The sequence below is a fragment of the Halichoeres trimaculatus genome, unplaced genomic scaffold (genome assembly GCF_033239565.1).
Source record: "Halichoeres trimaculatus isolate MK-OKI-2021-1 unplaced genomic scaffold, fHalTri1.1 fHalTri1_scaffold_22, whole genome shotgun sequence".
Lineage (NCBI taxonomy): Eukaryota > Metazoa > Chordata > Actinopteri > Labriformes > Labridae > Halichoeres > Halichoeres trimaculatus.
The window spans coordinates 2,373,528-2,391,331 of NW_027437200.1; the positions used below are offsets into that span (position 1 = coordinate 2,373,528).

General features: G+C 43.0%; 1 protein-coding gene across 2 annotated transcripts; it reads left to right on the forward strand.

The window, feature by feature from the left end:
* Positions 1–3,431: 3,431 nt before the first annotated feature.
* Positions 3,432–17,388, forward strand: cited1 (Cbp/p300-interacting transactivator, with Glu/Asp-rich carboxy-terminal domain, 1). 2 transcript variants are annotated; one of them, XM_074662417.1, is made up of 2 exons: positions 3,432–3,598; positions 11,946–17,388. In XM_074662417.1, exon 2 carries the CDS (start codon positions 11,964–11,966, stop codon positions 12,528–12,530), a length of 567 nt encoding a protein of 188 aa, XP_074518518.1. In that variant the 5' UTR covers positions 3,432–3,598; positions 11,946–11,963; the 3' UTR covers positions 12,531–17,388. The 2 variants fall into 2 exon arrangements, with proteins under 2 accessions (XP_074518518.1, XP_074518519.1); XM_074662418.1 differs by having other exon boundaries at positions 3,432–3,586.
* Positions 17,389–17,804: the final 416 nt, after the last annotated feature.

The window sequence follows — 17,804 nt, forward strand, 5'->3', positions numbered from 1 at the left end:
TTTTAAAGATAAATTACGATGTCAACAAGTCAGTTTTTTTTTAACTGGAAATTTTGCAGAAGCCATGTTCAAATGTAACAGGGTGGTCTCCTCCAGCAGAAAGCTTAAAACCCAACAGATGATTCAGCGTCATGCATGAAAACTTTCATGTTTTTCATTTCATTTTTCATCCTTTTCTGTGGTTTTTGTTCAGATAATGTCTTCTAACAGAACAACCCTGAACACGTTACAGTTTTGTCGTTTAGTTTTCTTGTTTGGAACAGTTAGTCGTTCATGTTTATGAAGCAGAGTGTGCGACCAATTACAGCCAATCAAATCAAAGTGCTGTAACAAATGTTATCCTGTGTTAAAATTAAAGGCACAGTCTGTGATTTTTTTCACACCAGCTCTGACACTAAATCATCAGTTTGGCTTAAACTGTTCAAACATTATTTCCTGTGCTGTAACCGCCTCCCCACCATCCTGCCACAGCGTATCAGCCAGGACGTGTTTGTCAGTCTCTAATCACACGAGGACATCTCAACGAGAGCGTGTAGTTATGCAAATCACTCACAGGCCACCTCTCCGCCTCGCCCTCTCTCTGGGTGAGTGACACAAACAAAGACAGAGCACTCTAAAATGGTCCATTTGAGTCCTGATGGTGTTTGCTTCAGAAGGAGCAACATCTGCCCTGCAGAGTGGCATACCGCAAACTCTGGAGCCGGGTTCAGCACGGAGCTGGACCTGGAGGGACCAAGGATGAGGATTTCAGGCAAGGATTGAAACAAACTTTAACAGTGTCACAGGATGTTAAATTTTAGTTATTACATCCAGTTTTCTGAGGAATTAAACAAAAGATTAAGATAGGAGTCATATTAAAAGTTTGTAGACAGGATCAAGCTCTGTCTCTTGTAGCATTTATTCAATATGACTTAGTTACTTTTTCACAGACAGTGCAGCCCGTCTCTTCTCCTTCACAGTTAAATGCACATTTTAGCTAGCTTAAACTGCAGGCAAACCAGCACAAAGCAAGTGGCTATAAGCACAGAAAAAACTTCTAAATAATATTTTGGAAGCAACATAGAGACTAAAAAAATACAATCCACTCAGTTAACACTTCAAACATATCACAACTGCCTCTCCCTAGGGAGGACATGGGAAAGGGGAGAAGGCATATATATATGTATATATATATATATGTGTGTGTTTATATATATATATATATATATATATATATATATATATATATATATATATATATATATATATATACATATATATAAAACACACTTGTAACGCACTTTATGTTGGATTGAGTCAGCCCCTGCTCTTGTGTCTGCAGATGCTTCAAAACACTGGTGTAGGACTTTTAACTGGCATGCACAAAAGAGAGCACATCAGCCATACTCACCTCACTTCACTGATTGCTTCTGACTTTCAGGGGCCGTTTACATTGAAATTGAATTGAATTGAAAATACTTTATTTATCCCTGAAGGGGAAATTTAGGAGTCACAGCAGCAATCAAGAAAACAAAAGTAATAAGGTGTATAGAAAGTGTAAAAAGGTCCACAAGAAAATGGATAATGACATCCCGTCCACCACTCTCCAGCCCAGCCAGCCTCCACCTCCACAGGGTCCAGGACTGAGCCTCCCCAGCAGTCTGTTCAGTCTCTGTCTCCTGGATCCTGTCTGCCCACAGCAGGTGAAGCTCCTCCAATGTGGCGCCGGCGTCCGATGTCAGCTCTGTCAGCCACGTCCGTGAGCAGCACGATGCCGCTGGGTTAGCACAGCTAGCTCGTCCATCCCACCAGAGATAGATCCCATGTTCCCAACAACGATGGATGGAAGAACAGGTCCACGTCGTCACCTCCCAGCTCACACCCAAGAAACAGCACGTAGTCCTCACCTCCTCCTCACCTTGGGGAAATCATCAAGCCTTACACTAGTTAGCATTGACATGCTACAGGCTGCTAACAGCTAATTTCACATGTAAACAATGCAGCCATGGTTACATGTAGGATCTCCAGACAAACACAGGAGAAAAAGTAGTAAAAATATCACTGAAGCCACAAAAAGTTTGGTGTCCGTGACCAACAATGAACCATACAAAGTAATGATCCACTCCAAATACAAAGATTACAAAAGAAGAAACAGACAAAGAAGAGAGAGCTGCTGCAACAGGCAGCTACTTGGGCAGCGCCTAGCAACAAAACAAGTGTCACATGTCAACGATTTTAAGGATGAAACACAAAAGTATTGTTGCATTTCAGCCACAGATAAGCTGTTTTAGCTGACCTTAAACACAAACTTCTAAAAACAGCCTCCAGAGATGATTTTCCATAATGCTGTTGCCACTGTTGCCAAGCAAACAAGCTGGCGTTACCAGTGGAAATGCTGACACTAAGCTCTGTACAACAGTACAACAGTACAACAGCACCATTGCTATCATCGTTGTGGACTACCATGTTGAGCTTGTTCTGCTCAATCTGCAGAATCTGCTGACTGTCTTCAACAAAATGTTCATCTGTTGCTCCACCTCTGCTCTTAGCATTCACCGATACACCAGATGATCTGCCTAGCTCTACTTTGGTATGCAGATATTTTTCTTGACGTTTTGGGGTGAGATGTTGTTGTGTAAACGGGCCTGAGAGTTGATTTTTCTTTGCATTTCATTGGTTTTAATTTGTTTTCTTTTTTGCCTTTTTAAATTTAACTGTCTGTACAGTCACCTGTGGTTGTTTTAAATGGCTTTATAAATTAAGTTGTTTGGTTGGTATTTGATATATTCTTATTGTAAAAACAAACAAACAAAAAAAAGTATGGTTATATTAAAATTAAATTTAGGGATATTTCTGATTCCAGGGAAACAATCAGAGATGGACCAAAAAAATTTTAACTGGCATGCTTCCATTTACGCTGCTGTAAAAATACCATACATGCTTCACTTCTACTTTTATTTAATGCAAATTAAAAAAAGTGATGTACTGGCAGTGAATAAAAGTCATGTCAAAGAAATAAAAGCAGATCAAGACCTAAAACATTTCACCTTGATGAACATGGTGGCTTAGTTTCACCGCAGATGATGATTAATTGTTTACCGATAACCCCGCCCCTTCTTGATTTTAACTGGTTAGTGGTTGAGAGGTGAAATAAACAACTTAGAGTCCTGAAATGAAACCTAAAGCGTAAACAAACAGCAGAAAACCACAGGATGTTTTGTTTCCAATGATCAAACAGCATGAGCTGTGGCTCTGGATGATGGGTTATGACTTCTTACAGGCTCTGTTGATGCTTCTTTGCTTTACCTTTACACTATAGGCCCCGCCCACCCGTATTTCTCTCAACCAATCACATTTAGCTAGCAGAATCCTCTTAGCTCCAGTGCCTGGTTTTTGGAACACTGTCTCTCCCTCTCACTCACGCACACACTCATGCTGCTCAGTGAGAAGAGAGCGCGGAACAGAATAGCTTTTATTCAGACACAGGCTCACTGAGGAGCGGACAGATCCCTCCACACACTCTCCGGCTCTCCCCCCTCTCTGCGCTCAAACACCGAGGACTGTGCGCACTGTGCGGACTGTGGACTGCACGCTGGAAGAGACAGAAGTCAGAGTTCAGGTTGGTGCTCGGATATCATGTTTAACTCGCTTGTGACAGGAGCTTAAGCGGTCTAAACCTGTACAGTTTCTCACTCTTTAAAGTCTTTATATGAAGAGGTCAGAGCGTTTTGTGCTTCCAGTTGGAGAATCTTTGCGCTCAGGGATGTCAGAAAGCTCCAGTCTTACGCATCACATGTTGTTGTTCTGGGGAAAAGTAGAGCATAATTAAATGTTTCTGTCAAATATCCTTAAAGTGGCTCCAGTGAGACTAAATTGCACGTTTTGTTTTTTGCGCTGCATCAAGTTCTTGCTCCCAAGTTTGCATGTTGGGGATTTTTACGCGCATATGCAAAAATCTTTCAAAGAAGAATTTCTTGCAGGGTTTTTTTTTGTTTGTTTTGTTTAGTCAGTTTAGAACATGAAACTTTGACATATAACAGATTGCAGCAGATCCAACTTCATGAAGTGTGTTTTCTCCTCATTGTCTCCTTGTTAGTCTGCAGTTGGAGCTCATTAAAGCGCGTGCTCCGTGCATCATGCTGGGGAAGCATATGGCTAATGTGTGTGTGTGTGTGTGTGTGTGTGTGTGTGTGTGTGTGTGTGTGTGTGTGTGTGTGTGTGTGTGAAAGGGAAACAGAGACAGACTGACGTTTCAATTTGCTCTTCACGCTTTAATGGTGTAATTGAAACCTCTGTAGTTGGCATGGAGGGGGTGTAGGCTGATGGATACCCATGACCATCACATCATGTGTTGTTGTGAAGCTCAGAGTGAGTTTGATCCAGTGGTTAGCTGTTTCCTGATTGGATGTGTGAGTCAGTGTTTGTTTTTTAGATAAATAACTCACTGGATTTGAATAATGTGCACACAAAGGTACAAATCTTGCAGAAGGGGCGCGGCTTCCATTACACAAGGTTCAAATTGTCCACATTGCAAAGTGTAACCAGTTATGCTAATGAGAATAGTGCTAACTTGCTGGTTCAACTGATACCTGGAATCAAGTGACAGCCAAAGGTTTAAAATGGGTTTAGTATCAGGGTGAACTTAACCGCCACGGCCTCGAGGTTTTGGTCTTGAGCCCCATGAGGCTAGCCTTCCAACGATTGCCTCTCCGGGAAAACTTCATTTCATCTCCTCTCCACTGCATGTTGACCAGTGTGGCTCGTATCAGGACCTGGAGTCACTGAGTCACTTCCCAGAGGTTCCCATCCCAACGATGATCCTCTCCTGGTTCATGTTGGGCTGTCGGACCTAGGACTTCAAACACATGCTTTTTTTTCCCAGATTTGTTTCTTTTACAAATTTTGGGACACTGGTTCAATTTAATTTGCAATTCTTTGTTTTTTTCTGATTTTTGCAATTTTTAGTTTGTTTTTTAACACCACACCAAGTGCAAAAGTTGAAAAATGATTATGATATCCACAGACAATATCAGGATCAGTGGAGTCAAAGACAAACATTTCACCCTTTTCTGGAGAAAAGTGGTAACTTTCAGTAGCCCAATAAACAAAGACTAAGATGAAGGATTTAAATTTGAGGAAAAAACCCCCACAAAAACTCAATTTTTGAACCAAAACTTTCAGATTTAAAATCTTAAAACGAGAAAAACCCACACTCACGTGAATGGACCGGTTCTTTTATGGCGCTTTTCTGGTCTGTCAGACCCTTTTACACTGCAGCTTTACACTGCTAGTCTCATTAGCCACGTTTACATGGACCCAAATATTCTGCTTGCATTCGGTTTATTTGCTCTAAAGGAGAGAATCTAACCTTTGTATACACCTCATTCTGAAAGAAAAGTGCCAATTCAAATGGACATTTAATCAGTTTCACAAGGGTGGAATATTCCTTTCCCCAAACTGATTGAGGTTTCATGTATCCACTCAAATGGAAAGTTGTCAGGGTGCGTTCTTTCAGAGCATGCTCAGATATGACGTACAACTTGAGACGTTCCTCAACTTTACAAATGGTGGTGAGCCGTCAGCACTGGAGGAAAGTTTTTTTTTGATCCAAACTTTGAAAGAAATGAACGTAATTTCAAGACTGGACAGACGACAAACTCCCAATACTGAGTACTGCAACACTGTGATAAACAAACTGTCGTCCTCCGGCTTTGATAAATCACGTGATGTTTACGTTTTTCTGCGCACGCCCCATTGACTATTCTGTTTGATTACAGCGGCCCATGTAGACCAGAGATTGGAATATTCCTTTCTATGTATATTGTTTTCGGGGAAGTCATTTGGAAGGATTCCATTTGGAAAGACGAAAAACTCCTCATGTAACCATGGCTATTGACCTGTACACACCACATTCACACACTGATGGTGGATTTCCTATTGGAAACCATCAGGTTTTTTAATCTAATATAAAACCTATCCACACACCACTTACCAACAGTGGGAGCAATTTGGGGTTCAGTGTCTTGCTCAAGGACACTTCGATATGTGACTGCAGGAGCTGGAATCGAACCCCCGACCTTCCGATTGAGAAGTGATTACTCTACCATCACTGAGCCTCAGTTACCCCTGAATGGATTTTTTCTCCCACCCCCCACAAAACCTCAAACCTGTCGACTCTTGGTCTTACTCATCTCATTATGTCCATTTTCTGATAAATACCACCTGGTTTGGACACACTTTGTTTTGTTAAATGCTAAATTTTCAGACTATTCAGGGGAATTGCACCTGTACCACTCAAATGTCTAACTCGTACTTTTTAAGAAATTTGACGTTTTCAAAAAAATGCCCATTTAAGTAAATAGACAATGATCCATCACCATGGAAACCACAAAAGTGATGATGTCACAAGAGGTTCAGCTTAAGTTTCAGAACAGAGCTTATAAATAGGCCTTGTGCCCTTAGGGTTAGAGGGTTAAGGCTCAGCATTTCAACATCCAGCGTTTGCAGCAAGGACATTCGGGCCCCCACCTTTAGTTTTATTTTGAAAGTCACTGGACATGTTTCCATGTACGACTTCCTGTCCAGCTCAATCTGATTTTTCTAAATTGACATGTCACTGCTCTGACATCTGGCAAAAATAGGAGCCTTGAGTGTCTGATCTGGAGGACTAGGATCTGCCTCAACACAGCAGTGTGAAGCCGGACTGGTGACACATCTGGTGTGCTTCGGCTGTTACAGTCCTGTCCTCTGCTGATGAAGGCAGAAACAGCCTGAACTGTGTCTTCAATGAAAAGACAAAGACTCCTCTGGTCTGTTTGGTGATACATCACCACTGAGCATGATCCACCTGACCAATTAGTGCCACCAAATCTACATCATCAGCTCTCCCAGCAAAATGATTTCTGTGTGCGTCTTTGCTTTGACTTAATGTGTAATTCACTGGTGCTAACAAACTTTTTAGCCTTTAATGTAAACACAAGATTATCTAACCAAGTCTAAAGCTGTGGGATCTTTGACCTCTGTAGTCCCTGTTTGGGTGAAAAGCAGACCCAGCAGATCCCTCTCACTATGGATAAATGATCAAACGGTATCTGTGGTGAATATTGTGAATCATTACCTGAGGCCCAGTAATAACAGCAGCAAATTGATATGCCCTCTTTAACTGATGACTGTTTGCTTCAGATATTGTCAGCAGAGGTAATTTGCAGAAAGCTCCTCTGTCTGAATATGAGCTGATGAATCAATATGAGAACAGTCATCAGCTGCAGGCCGGATAAACACACACACACAGACGCTGAACCTAAATCTCACAGAGTGGAGCCTTAATCTGGCAGATGGAGCAGACGTCCAGAGCTGATAATTAAAATAAATGAAGACTTTTCTTAGCCAGCAGCAGCAGCAGCAGCAGCAGCCTGGACTGCTAATGAAATGATTTTCAGGGAAACTATCAGCTCAGGACAAATTTACCAGCTCATAAAAAGTGGTGGATGGAGTCCAGTCAGCTGTGGAGAGGAGAAAACACTGAGTCCACTCCAGATGCTACACACGGCAGAGGAGAGGAGAGGAGAGGAGAGGAGAGGAGAGGAGAGGAGAGGAGAGGAGAGGAGAGGAGAGGAGAGGAGAGGAGAGGAGAGGAGGGGACTAAGGAGAATAGGAGGCTGCAGATTTCTGTGAGGAACCACTGAAGAGCTCAGATTCCACCAAGTGGTCTGGTTTGGATCAGTACAGTTTGGTAGGGGTTGGATCGGTAAAGCCTGATCCTGGTTGTGTTTCCACAGCTAACCTTGCCTTTCGTTATGCCATAACAGTGTGACACAGTGAACAAAGAAGAAAAACATGACAGTAAACACAGAGCAATGAGAGGAGATATTCAGCAATTTGTCAGGAAGTGGACTGGAGATTTAAAAATGTCAGGGTTATGTGTTGTTCTTTATTGCCTCTGTTACACAGGAAATGATGATTCTGTCCACCAATCAACAGACTGCAGTGTTTCTAGCTCCACCTTCTGGGGTTGGATATGTCTGGCACCCCAACAGAAGGTACCAAAAGTAAACAGTAAAGCCTTAATTCTGGCCCTCTGGGGCCCCCGTAGTATCTCTAAATGATTTACAGCTCAGTCCAATCTTTATTTTTCTCTCCCTGCTCTTTAAGGCTCCATGCCCCATGGAACCCCTTTCCTCTGATTGGCCAGCCTTCTAGAGGCCTGTCGGGGGAGGAGCTATAGGGTAGATCTTAATGTTTGAGGCCCACTCCTCCAATGTGTAGTCTGAACATCCGGTGTTATTACTTAACATCCATGTTTGAAACATGGCGGAGCTTAAAAGAGCAGTTATGTTTTTTTCATGAACGTAGCACACAGAATTGTGACAAGCGAATCATCTCCAAAGAACGTGTGTGGCTTTAATACTTTTTAACACTCTGAGCTGCGTTTGTTTACAAACTGCAGAGGGCAGTGTATCCCAAATGCACGCCTACCACAGTACTAAATTAGGGGAGAAGAAGTTTCCTTCATCAACTCCTCTTCTCTGATGAGGTAGGCCGTAATTTTACGCCAGGCATCGTTCATGGCACAGTTGTCATGGTGACCTCTGTATGAGGAGTCGTAGTAATGCCAGGATTTTTTTCCACTTCATGAGGACATGAGCAGCTCTGCTATGTGTGGGTTAAAAAGACGCCACGAAGAGCTGAGGATGCAAAAAGGTTTTGTCATTTGTCCACATAAAGCCGTGCAAACTCTTGTAGATGCATCAAGCATAGTTTGCTAATATCCCCTGATATATATCTTTTATGTTTCTGATTTGTCGACATGGGGCATCAGATAGGAAATGAAAAGTTCTTCTAAGGAGCTGAATTCTTCATAAAGGTTATTTGTGTGAACATGCAAACAGGATCAGGTGGTCAAAGAGCAGGCAGCTGATTGGTTGGTTGGTTAAATATCCAGACTTCGCCCTGCACTGACAGACAGGATGCATCCTAATGAGTCATGGAGAAATACTCCTGCTGCAGCAGATGTTTGTTAATCCACCTTTGAGATGCTGTGTGTGTGCTTGTGTGTGTGTGTGTGTGTGTGTGTGTGTGTGTGTGTGTGTGTGTGTGTGTGTGTGTGTGTGTGGCCAGCGTCTCAGTGTGCTGCTCAGAGGAGACACTGTGTGCTGCCTGGGCCTGACACTAATCATTCAATGAATAATGAACACACACAAACACACACACACACACACACACACACAAACACACACACACACACACACACACACAAACACACACACACACACACACACACACACACACACACACACACACACACACACACACACACACACACACACACACACCAATGGACCTGCCACTGAAGGCTGTTTGGTATCTGTGTGTGTGTGTGTGTGTGTGTGTGTGTGTGTGTGTGTGTGTGTGTGTGTGTGTGTGTGTGTGTGTGTTCACTCTATCAGTGGAGTGCAGCTGTGTGCCTGCCTGTAGCAATTATGTCCTCCTAAATAAGAGCCAGTGCTGGTAGGAGGGACGTGTGTGTGTGTGTGTGTGTGTGTGTGTGTGTGTGTGTGTGTGTGTGTGTGTGTGTGTGTGTGTGTGTGTGTGTGTGTGTGTTTGTGAAGACAGACAGAGTAAGAAAAGTCCCTGACATGTGTGTGTAAAGGTAAAAAAAAAATGTGTGTGTGCAAGAGGACTCATGTTTAAGTCCCAGAGCTGGTTTACATTACACACACACACACACACACACACACACACACACACACACACAAACACACACACACACACACACACACACACACACACACACACACAGAACACACACTCTCTGTTCTCAGGCCTGTATCCCTCCATGTGACCCTATCACTCTGTAAGAACCTCAAAGCCTCTGTTGTGTGAGGAAGTCCATTCTTCAACACACACACACTCACACACACACAGACCTATAAACACACTCTGGTACCCACAGGCCGTCTCAGCAGTCTTTCATGCTGCATTTGCGTCTTAATAGGTCAAGAGGAAAAGCAGGACTTGGTCTGGAGTCATGTGGGTGTAGTCCAGACTCCAGACAGGTCTGACACTGATGACTTAGTGGGTCAGGAGAACACGCACAAAGCCGCTCTTAAGTCAACAACACAGCTCTTGTTGTGGTCTGTGGACTGCATGTGTGTGTGAGGAAAGGTGGTAGAGATATAAGTCTCTTTCTGGTTCATTACAATCAGTAATGAACTGATTGAAATGAACTGTTTCAGTCTGGAGGGTGGTTCTGTTTTAGTCTGGAGGGTGGTTCTGTTTCAGTATGGAGGGTGGCTCTGTTTCAGTCTGGAGGGTGGTTCTGTTTTAGTCTGGAGGGTGGTTCTGTTTCAGTATGGAGGGTGGCTCTGTTTCAGTATGGAGGGTGGCTCTGTTTCAGTATGGAGGGTGGCTCTGTTTCAGTATGGAGGGTGGCTCTGTTTCAGTATGGAGGGTGGCTCTGTTTCAGTATGGAGGGTGGCTCTGTTTCAGTATGGAGGGTGGCTCTGTTTCAGTATGGAGGGTGGCTCTGTTTCAGTATGGAGGGTGGCTCTGTTTCAGTATGGAGGGTGGTTCTGTTTCAGTCTGGAGGGTGGTTCTGTTTCAGTCTGGAGGGTGGTTCTGTTTCAGTATGGAGGGTGGCTCTGTTTCAGTATGGAGGGTGGTTCTGTTTTAGTCTGGAGGGTGGTTCTGTTTTAGTCTGGAGGGTGGTTCTGTTTTAGTCTGGAGGGTGGTTCTGTTTCAGTATGGAGGGTGGTTCTGTTTCAGTATGGAGGGTGGCTCTGTTTCAGTATGGAGGGTGGTTCTGTTTTAGTCTGGAGGGTGGTTCTGTTTTAGTCTGGAGGGTGGTTCTGTTTTAGTCTGGAGGGTGGTTCTGTTTCAGTATGGAGGATGGTTCTGTTTCAGTATGGAGGGTGGCTCTGTTTCAGTATGGAGGGTGGTTCTGTTTTAGTCTGGAGGGTGGTTCTGTTTCAGTCTGGAGGGTGGTTCTGTTTTAGTCTGGAGGATTGTTCTGTTTGTTTTAAGGATACCCCCATATGTGGACTGTGCAGTGATTGTGGAGAAAACTCCCTTCTTTGATTTAAAATCAGAGGATTGTTCTGTTTTTTTTTTCTTGTTTTTTTCTTAACAGGATTTATTTAAAACTTTTTTTCAATTAAATATATTTTCATTAAAAACAAAAAAAAAAACAAGGGGCGTTCATGGGCACATAGAGCAGCAAAAATGTCGACAATGATGTAGACAAAGCTGAGGAAACAGAGTTCAGTGTTGCACATAAAGTCATTCTACTGTTTAGTCTGACACAATACTCGCAGCAGTTTACTCAGTTCAGAGTTCAGTTTGATTACTCTTCCTCACAGACGTAGATGATGTAATGGACCTGCCGTGCTGAACTGAGACTAAATTTTATATTTTTGAATCTGAGGGATGAAGAGAGTTACATTTTCAAGAAGGGAATAAAACAGTTTTAAAGTAAAAGAATTCAGTTTCAAATACTAAACTAATTCCAGATTATGTTTTTTTTTAATTCAGTCAAATAACTCAATTTTAGTTTCTCGTGGCACAGATCTCAGCTCATATTTGTCTCACTAGTTTAAATCAGGTCTGTTGACTCAGAGCCATGTTTTAATTTCAACTTTTTAAGAATGTAAACAGATGATGAGCTGATTCTGCAGGAGACTGAAGTTTGAACCTAAATTCATCTAAATTCTTTTAAGTCGGCTCATCAGATCAACATCTGAAGCTGTTTTTAAAGGAGCGGTTTTGGTTTAATGTGGTTTAAAGTTACTTGACGGACTGAAAACCTGCTCAAAGCTTGGACAAGGACAGCGACGAGCTCAAAGCTCTGAGCTGTGACCATGAAGCACTGCCTGCAGAGTTAGATCATGACCTGTTGATGTTCAACCATTTGACTAACACACGTTCATCTCGTCACGGCATTTCCTCACCTCTCCCCTCTCGTCCTCCAGGCTCTGGTTTTCCTGGTGATGACCTCACTCCTGATCCCTGGCTCTGCCCACGCTGCGATGAAGGACCTCTCCTCCTCCTCCTCTCCTCTCAGCTCCCTGCTTCACTACCCATCCTCCAAAACTTCCGCCGTCCCGTTCTCCCCGTCTGCTGGCGCCGCCTCCTCGCCGGGCTCGTCGCTGTCCTCGTCCAAGCCTCAGCCGTTCTGCCTGCAGACGGGGCCGCACCTCATCGCCAGCATGCAGCTGCAGAAGCTGAACTCACACTACCAGAACCTCGCTGGAGCTTCTGCTGGACTCCAGACACCCGGCGGGGCTCAGAGGGGCTTTGGAGGGTCACCTCTGGGTGCAGGGAACCAGCTCCTCGGGCCCTCTGGGGCGCTCTCTGGGGCTGGTATGGGGGTGGGGATCAGCCTGGGGAACCAGAGCTCCTCTCAGGCTGCGATCATCGACTTTGACCCCGTGGACGAGGAGGTCCTCATGTCTCTGGTGGTGGAGCTGGGTTTGGACCGGGCCAATGAGCTGCCTGAGCTGTGGCTGGGTCAGAACGAGTTTGACTTCATGTCGGACGTTCCTGCCGGGTGCTGACGTCTGAGGAGAAGAAGTGGACTGGGTGTTAAGCTTTTCTCTTCCCTGGACTGAACCAGTAGAAACAGACGGAGAGAAGAGCTGCATTGTGTTTGCATTTCTCAGAAAAGAAGGATTAAAGACAGACGATCACCTGCTCTTGACTCAGTCCTTTTTCTAACAGAGCAGAAAGAGAGCTGCTCTGTGTTCCTCCACGTCTAAAGAAGAAACTCAAACCAGGAGCTGAAACAAAGAGTCGATTAAACACTGCTCCTCTTCTCCAGAAGCCTCTCAGCCTCTGCTGAAGTCAAACATGAAGATGACTCCAGGTTGGACCTCCTCTCAGCTGTTTTTAGGAGCACCATCATTGGAAAAAGACTGGATGCTAAGTCTGAAAGATGACAAACACTCTGCTTCCTGTTTTCTCAGTGAACACGATTAGACTTTGGTCTCGTGGGAAAGAGTCTCCTGATCACAAAGAGGCTGCCTGTCTCTGGTTATCTCCTCTTCTCTGTCTCTGTGTCTGAATGAAGCTCAAGCTATGTTTGGTAGAGCGTGTTATTTAAGACAGTGGCTGATACCCATCAGGACTTCTGGACAAGGAGCGTTTATATCATCTGGTCTACTCCCTGAATCAGATGAGGAGTCTTTAGGAGGATGGGACCTGAATGGAGTAAAGTGTCTTTTCTTTCTTTGGAGAAACTTTTGGTCATGCGAGTGGCTCCCACATGTTTTTTGACCCACAGAGACAGAAACCCTGCAGCATGTGGTTCCTTCAATCTGGGAGAGGAGAAGTTCACTTTTATCTACACCCCTTTATGATACTGAAGTGCCGTGCTTGTGGTTGTCATAGAAATCCGGTGTCTGCGTTTTCTTATGTACGCGTTTTTGTCCACTACTCCTGCAAATTTTCACAGATTTTCACTTTTTAAGTTGTAAAATATTCAGAATGTTCAGGAGAATTGTGAGTGTATTTCTCATATTTCTAACCTTCATACTTTTTAAAATATTCAGCACTTGCCTAAATGTTTTGGCCCATTAAAATGAATGGAGATGATCTGTTACCATGGAAACCACACAGCTGATGATGTCACAAGAGGATTCTGTGGCTATAAATCAGATTGGTGTGGTTAGGGCTCAGCATTTCAACATCCAGAATTTGCTGCTTGGAACCGTTGGCCCCCTTCCTCAAGTTACATCTGTAGCTTTCTTTTTACCACAAGCGGGCAACCTTGGGGTTAAATTGTGCTCCGCATGTTGATTTTGCTGTGTTCGCTGATGCTTAAAAAAAAACAAAACAGCTTCAGTCAAAAGGTTTAAAGCTCATGAATTGGATTTTAGCACCGGACTTTATCCATCCTCACTCTCATGACTCGTGAAAGGGCGGTTCAGATGTTGCCTCTCCTATGCAGACATACGTTTCTGAAAAACATCCCACAGAGCAAACTGACACCCAGCCCTGCCCTCCTATAGGCGCTGTGAGAAGCGCACGCAGCTCTGAGCGAGATCTGCCGGGGTAAAAGGAGACGAGGAGCAACAAAGCTTCACCTAAAAGCTTCTACATCTGTCATCTGGGCTTTGAGCGTCTTATTTTAGACCACACACCTGTGATAACACCTGTGTGTGTGTGGTGTGTGTATGCACACGTACACAAAGCTCTGCAGAGACTCACCTGGATGTGTTTCACATCCATAGAAACCAAACTACAGCTCATGTAGGAACACAAAGGCAGACGCACAAAAGCGGGCACACAAAGGCGGGCTCAGAGCTGGAGGATGGAGTTACAGACGAGAAACAGGCGCTTGTTCAGAGAAGGTGATACAGAGCTGTTTGACTCAAATCATCACATTAAAACAGTTTCAAGTGGAAATTAAATGACCAAAATGAGTATTCAGGCCTTTGTTGGTTAAAAAACGAGTTGATACATGATAGAAACTTTTTGCTTTCCAACCCAAAAACTGCAGCTCTAAAAGTATCATGAATTACTACCCCCAAAGCTAGAGAGAGGCATGAAAAGACTTTTATTGAGCAGTAACACCGGACTGATAAATGAAGGGGTTCAGCAGAATTCTTACGGCCTGTTGCCCTGACTCTCAGCTGACAATTCTTATTTTTCAATATTTTAAAGTCCTGAAAACGCGGCTGGGGACTACACACCAGAATTACAAAATTAAAAAAAAAGAAACATTTACAAAATTTATATTTTCTAAAGTGCTAAAATTTACAAAAAAACCAAAACACTTTTACAATGGACAAAATATATTTACAATATGCAGAACACTTTTACAAGTACTGAAACAAATTTACCAAGTCAGAATTTTGACAGAAAAGGAATATACCAAGTGACAAACATAGTTGTGAATAAACCTGAGCAGACAGTGAGTCTGTGTTGATGGAGGGTGTTGAGGAAAGACATAGCAGCATGAGGTTTACAGAATTTTTAAGATTTTATAAAAAGTTTATGGTGAGTGAGTTATGTTTTGTCTGTTTTGTGGAACCCATTGCGGTTTTGCCAGATCATCTCTGGAACTTTTAAATGGCGTGAAGTTAACGTAAGGACCAAGCGTCCACCAGGGGCGAAGCCAGGATTTCAGTTTTGGGTGGGCCTTAAATTACAAAAGTTGGTAGATGACGATCACTGTATAGTTATAGATACACTACTGCTAGTATGTCTGTTTGAAAGCAGATTTGGTTTCTGTTTTCTCCTTTGATATTTGATAGCAATTTATATCATTTCAGTGCACAAGACAGACTTATCTGCAATACTCTCCATGGTATCGGCCGAAGAGTAGTGCTTTTACGCACCAATGGGCTGCACCACCTCAGCACTCCATGTACTTTAACCACAGTTAAATAAAAGACAAAAATCTACTTTTTTTTTCTAAAATCATTCTGTAGTCCTACCTCTATAACATGAGGCTGAATGAGTCATAACTCTGTTAAATTGTTTTTGTTTGTTTGTTTTTTTCTTTTTTTGTTTTGTTATTCCATCAGTCAAAAAGATTGCCACACTCAGCTCATGTTCAGACAGGGCGCTGAACAATACCTAACCAAGCATACAGTCACAACATTTTACAATAATTCCTTATTTTTAAAAAAGAAATCAATAAACTTTTTTTTTTTCCAAAGAAAAGTTTAGGGTGGGACTAGGTCCTTGGGGCCAATCCATCATATCTGGTACTTCTGTTTACTCCACGCCATTCAAAGATTTCAGAGACTGTCCACACGAAAAAAAACAAACAAACAAAAAACATGTTTTTTGGTGGAAGTGGATTCCACAGAACGGACACACCATAATTCATGCACATAAACTCCAGAAATCTCACGCTGCTGTCTTTCCTCAACACCTTCATCAGCACAAACTGACCGAGCCCTCAGGTATCATCACTTCAGGGGCACATTTGGTGTTTAGTACATTCCCTTTTCATCTAAATTCTGACTTTGTAAGTTTGTTACAGGTCTTGTAAAAGTGTTTCATAATCAAATGTTTTTATTAAATCGTAAATTTTTTGTGAACATATTAATTTGTTAAAAGTTAGCGAAAGTGTTTCAGACTTTGTAATTTTGATTTGCACTTCTCAGCCCCCGTAGATCGTCCCTTTTGGTGTCTTGCGGCTGCACTCTCCACTGGGAACATTTTTCCTTTTTGCATTCCTGCATCAGGATTTAGTTCATTTTACGCACTTAGCCTATCACCTGCTTGTCTCAGTAAATCAGATAAAATCCTCTGATCTGGGGTCTGATTAGCTCTGATCTGTGCGACGACCTCATGAACACGTCACGCTGCAGACAGACACAGGGTAACCATGTGTGAAGGTAAACAAAGAGCGGCAGGTTGTTTCTCTTAATGAAGAACTCGGCCCGACCTCGTTGATTTATTCAGACAGAGACAGGTCGGCTTACACACTGCACATATTTTCCTCCACACACACACACACACACACACACACACTTGGAGCAGTCTACCTTTAATAAAGGAGAGAATTAATTAAAGACAGGCATTCAGCTCCTCATGATGTCTGAACCCAGCACACTCTAATTCCTCTGTCTCTGCTGAAGTGGGTCAGAGCAACATCCTTCACTGGAGGACGCTCTGGTGTTTGTTTCCATCTGCTCAGCTTTGTTTGAGACTCTTTCTTTACGTGTGTTATCCCACCGTAATCCCAGCTGATTGAATGTTTTTCTTCGCCGTGTGAGAAGTCGCCTGCTGGAGTTGTTTGAATCATTGGAGGGCCTTTCATTTCCTCCTCTCTGTCACGCTCAGCATCGCAGATTATCCCTGGAGAGTGGAGACCTTTAGGGCTAAAATATACCTCACATCAGAAAGCTATGAGGTCTCTGAAGACAACTGAAGACAAATGTAGAAAACGTGGATCCTGTCTGACGACACAAACACTTTGTCTGTGTGTTCCTCAGTCTGTGGGTGAACCTGTGTGTTTTTAGAAAAATGCTGGGATGAGTTATTCTCCTCAGCTCTGTGCCTGCGTAAGCTTCCAGGACCCAGCCTGTCTGGATTTACAGTTTCATGGTGACAGCGGTGATTTGTTACACACCCCACCGCTCGCCTGTGGGCCTCTGGGTCATGAAAAATGTTCCAGCACATCAGGGCCTGCAGGAAGCTTCAGCAGCAGCAGTGATGGATCTGTTACAGGGTTTCCTCTGCACAAAGTGAAGATGTTCAGCCTATCCTGTCATCACATGTTCTTAAAAACTCTTCTTTTCTGTCGTTTTCATTTTTTATACATGCAGCTGTCTGAATGAATATTATTCAAAGATGATTTAAAGCACTTTTGCTCACCAGCTCTCACTTGTACATCTTTATCAAAGTGTAAATGACTGAGTTCTATTGAAAGAGGCGTGTATTTTTGCTCCGAGTTTGAGGACGAATAAAGAAAGAAAAAACTTATGTTGGTGCCTGTGTTTTGTTTTAGTATCCATACACCCAATGAATATATCAAAATAACGAGTTGAAACACTTAATGACATCTCGATTTAGCTGAAATCTAGAGATGGTCTCGTACATTTCCAGTAAAATCTGATGTTTTTCCCTTTGTTAATACAAGGTCTCCCTCTGCTGGATGGTGGTGGGAAGTGTACACGGTGGAAATGAAAACCTTAACTTTCAAACACATTTATTAAAATTTCCTGCACATTTTTAAATATATTTTAATGTTTTATGGATCTACACTGTAAAAAACTTAAGTTGGTGCTAAAAGTTCCTGTGAGGAGTTTCTGAGTGATATTGAAAAAGTCTTTCCTCTAGATATCTGCCTGATCCCAATCCACACTTTAAAA

Excerpts from the sequence above, each read along its gene's own strand:
- cited1 (XM_074662417.1), top strand. The coding sequence starts at position 11,964 with ATGACCTCACTCCTGATCCCTGGCTCTGCCCACGCTGCGATGAAGGAC.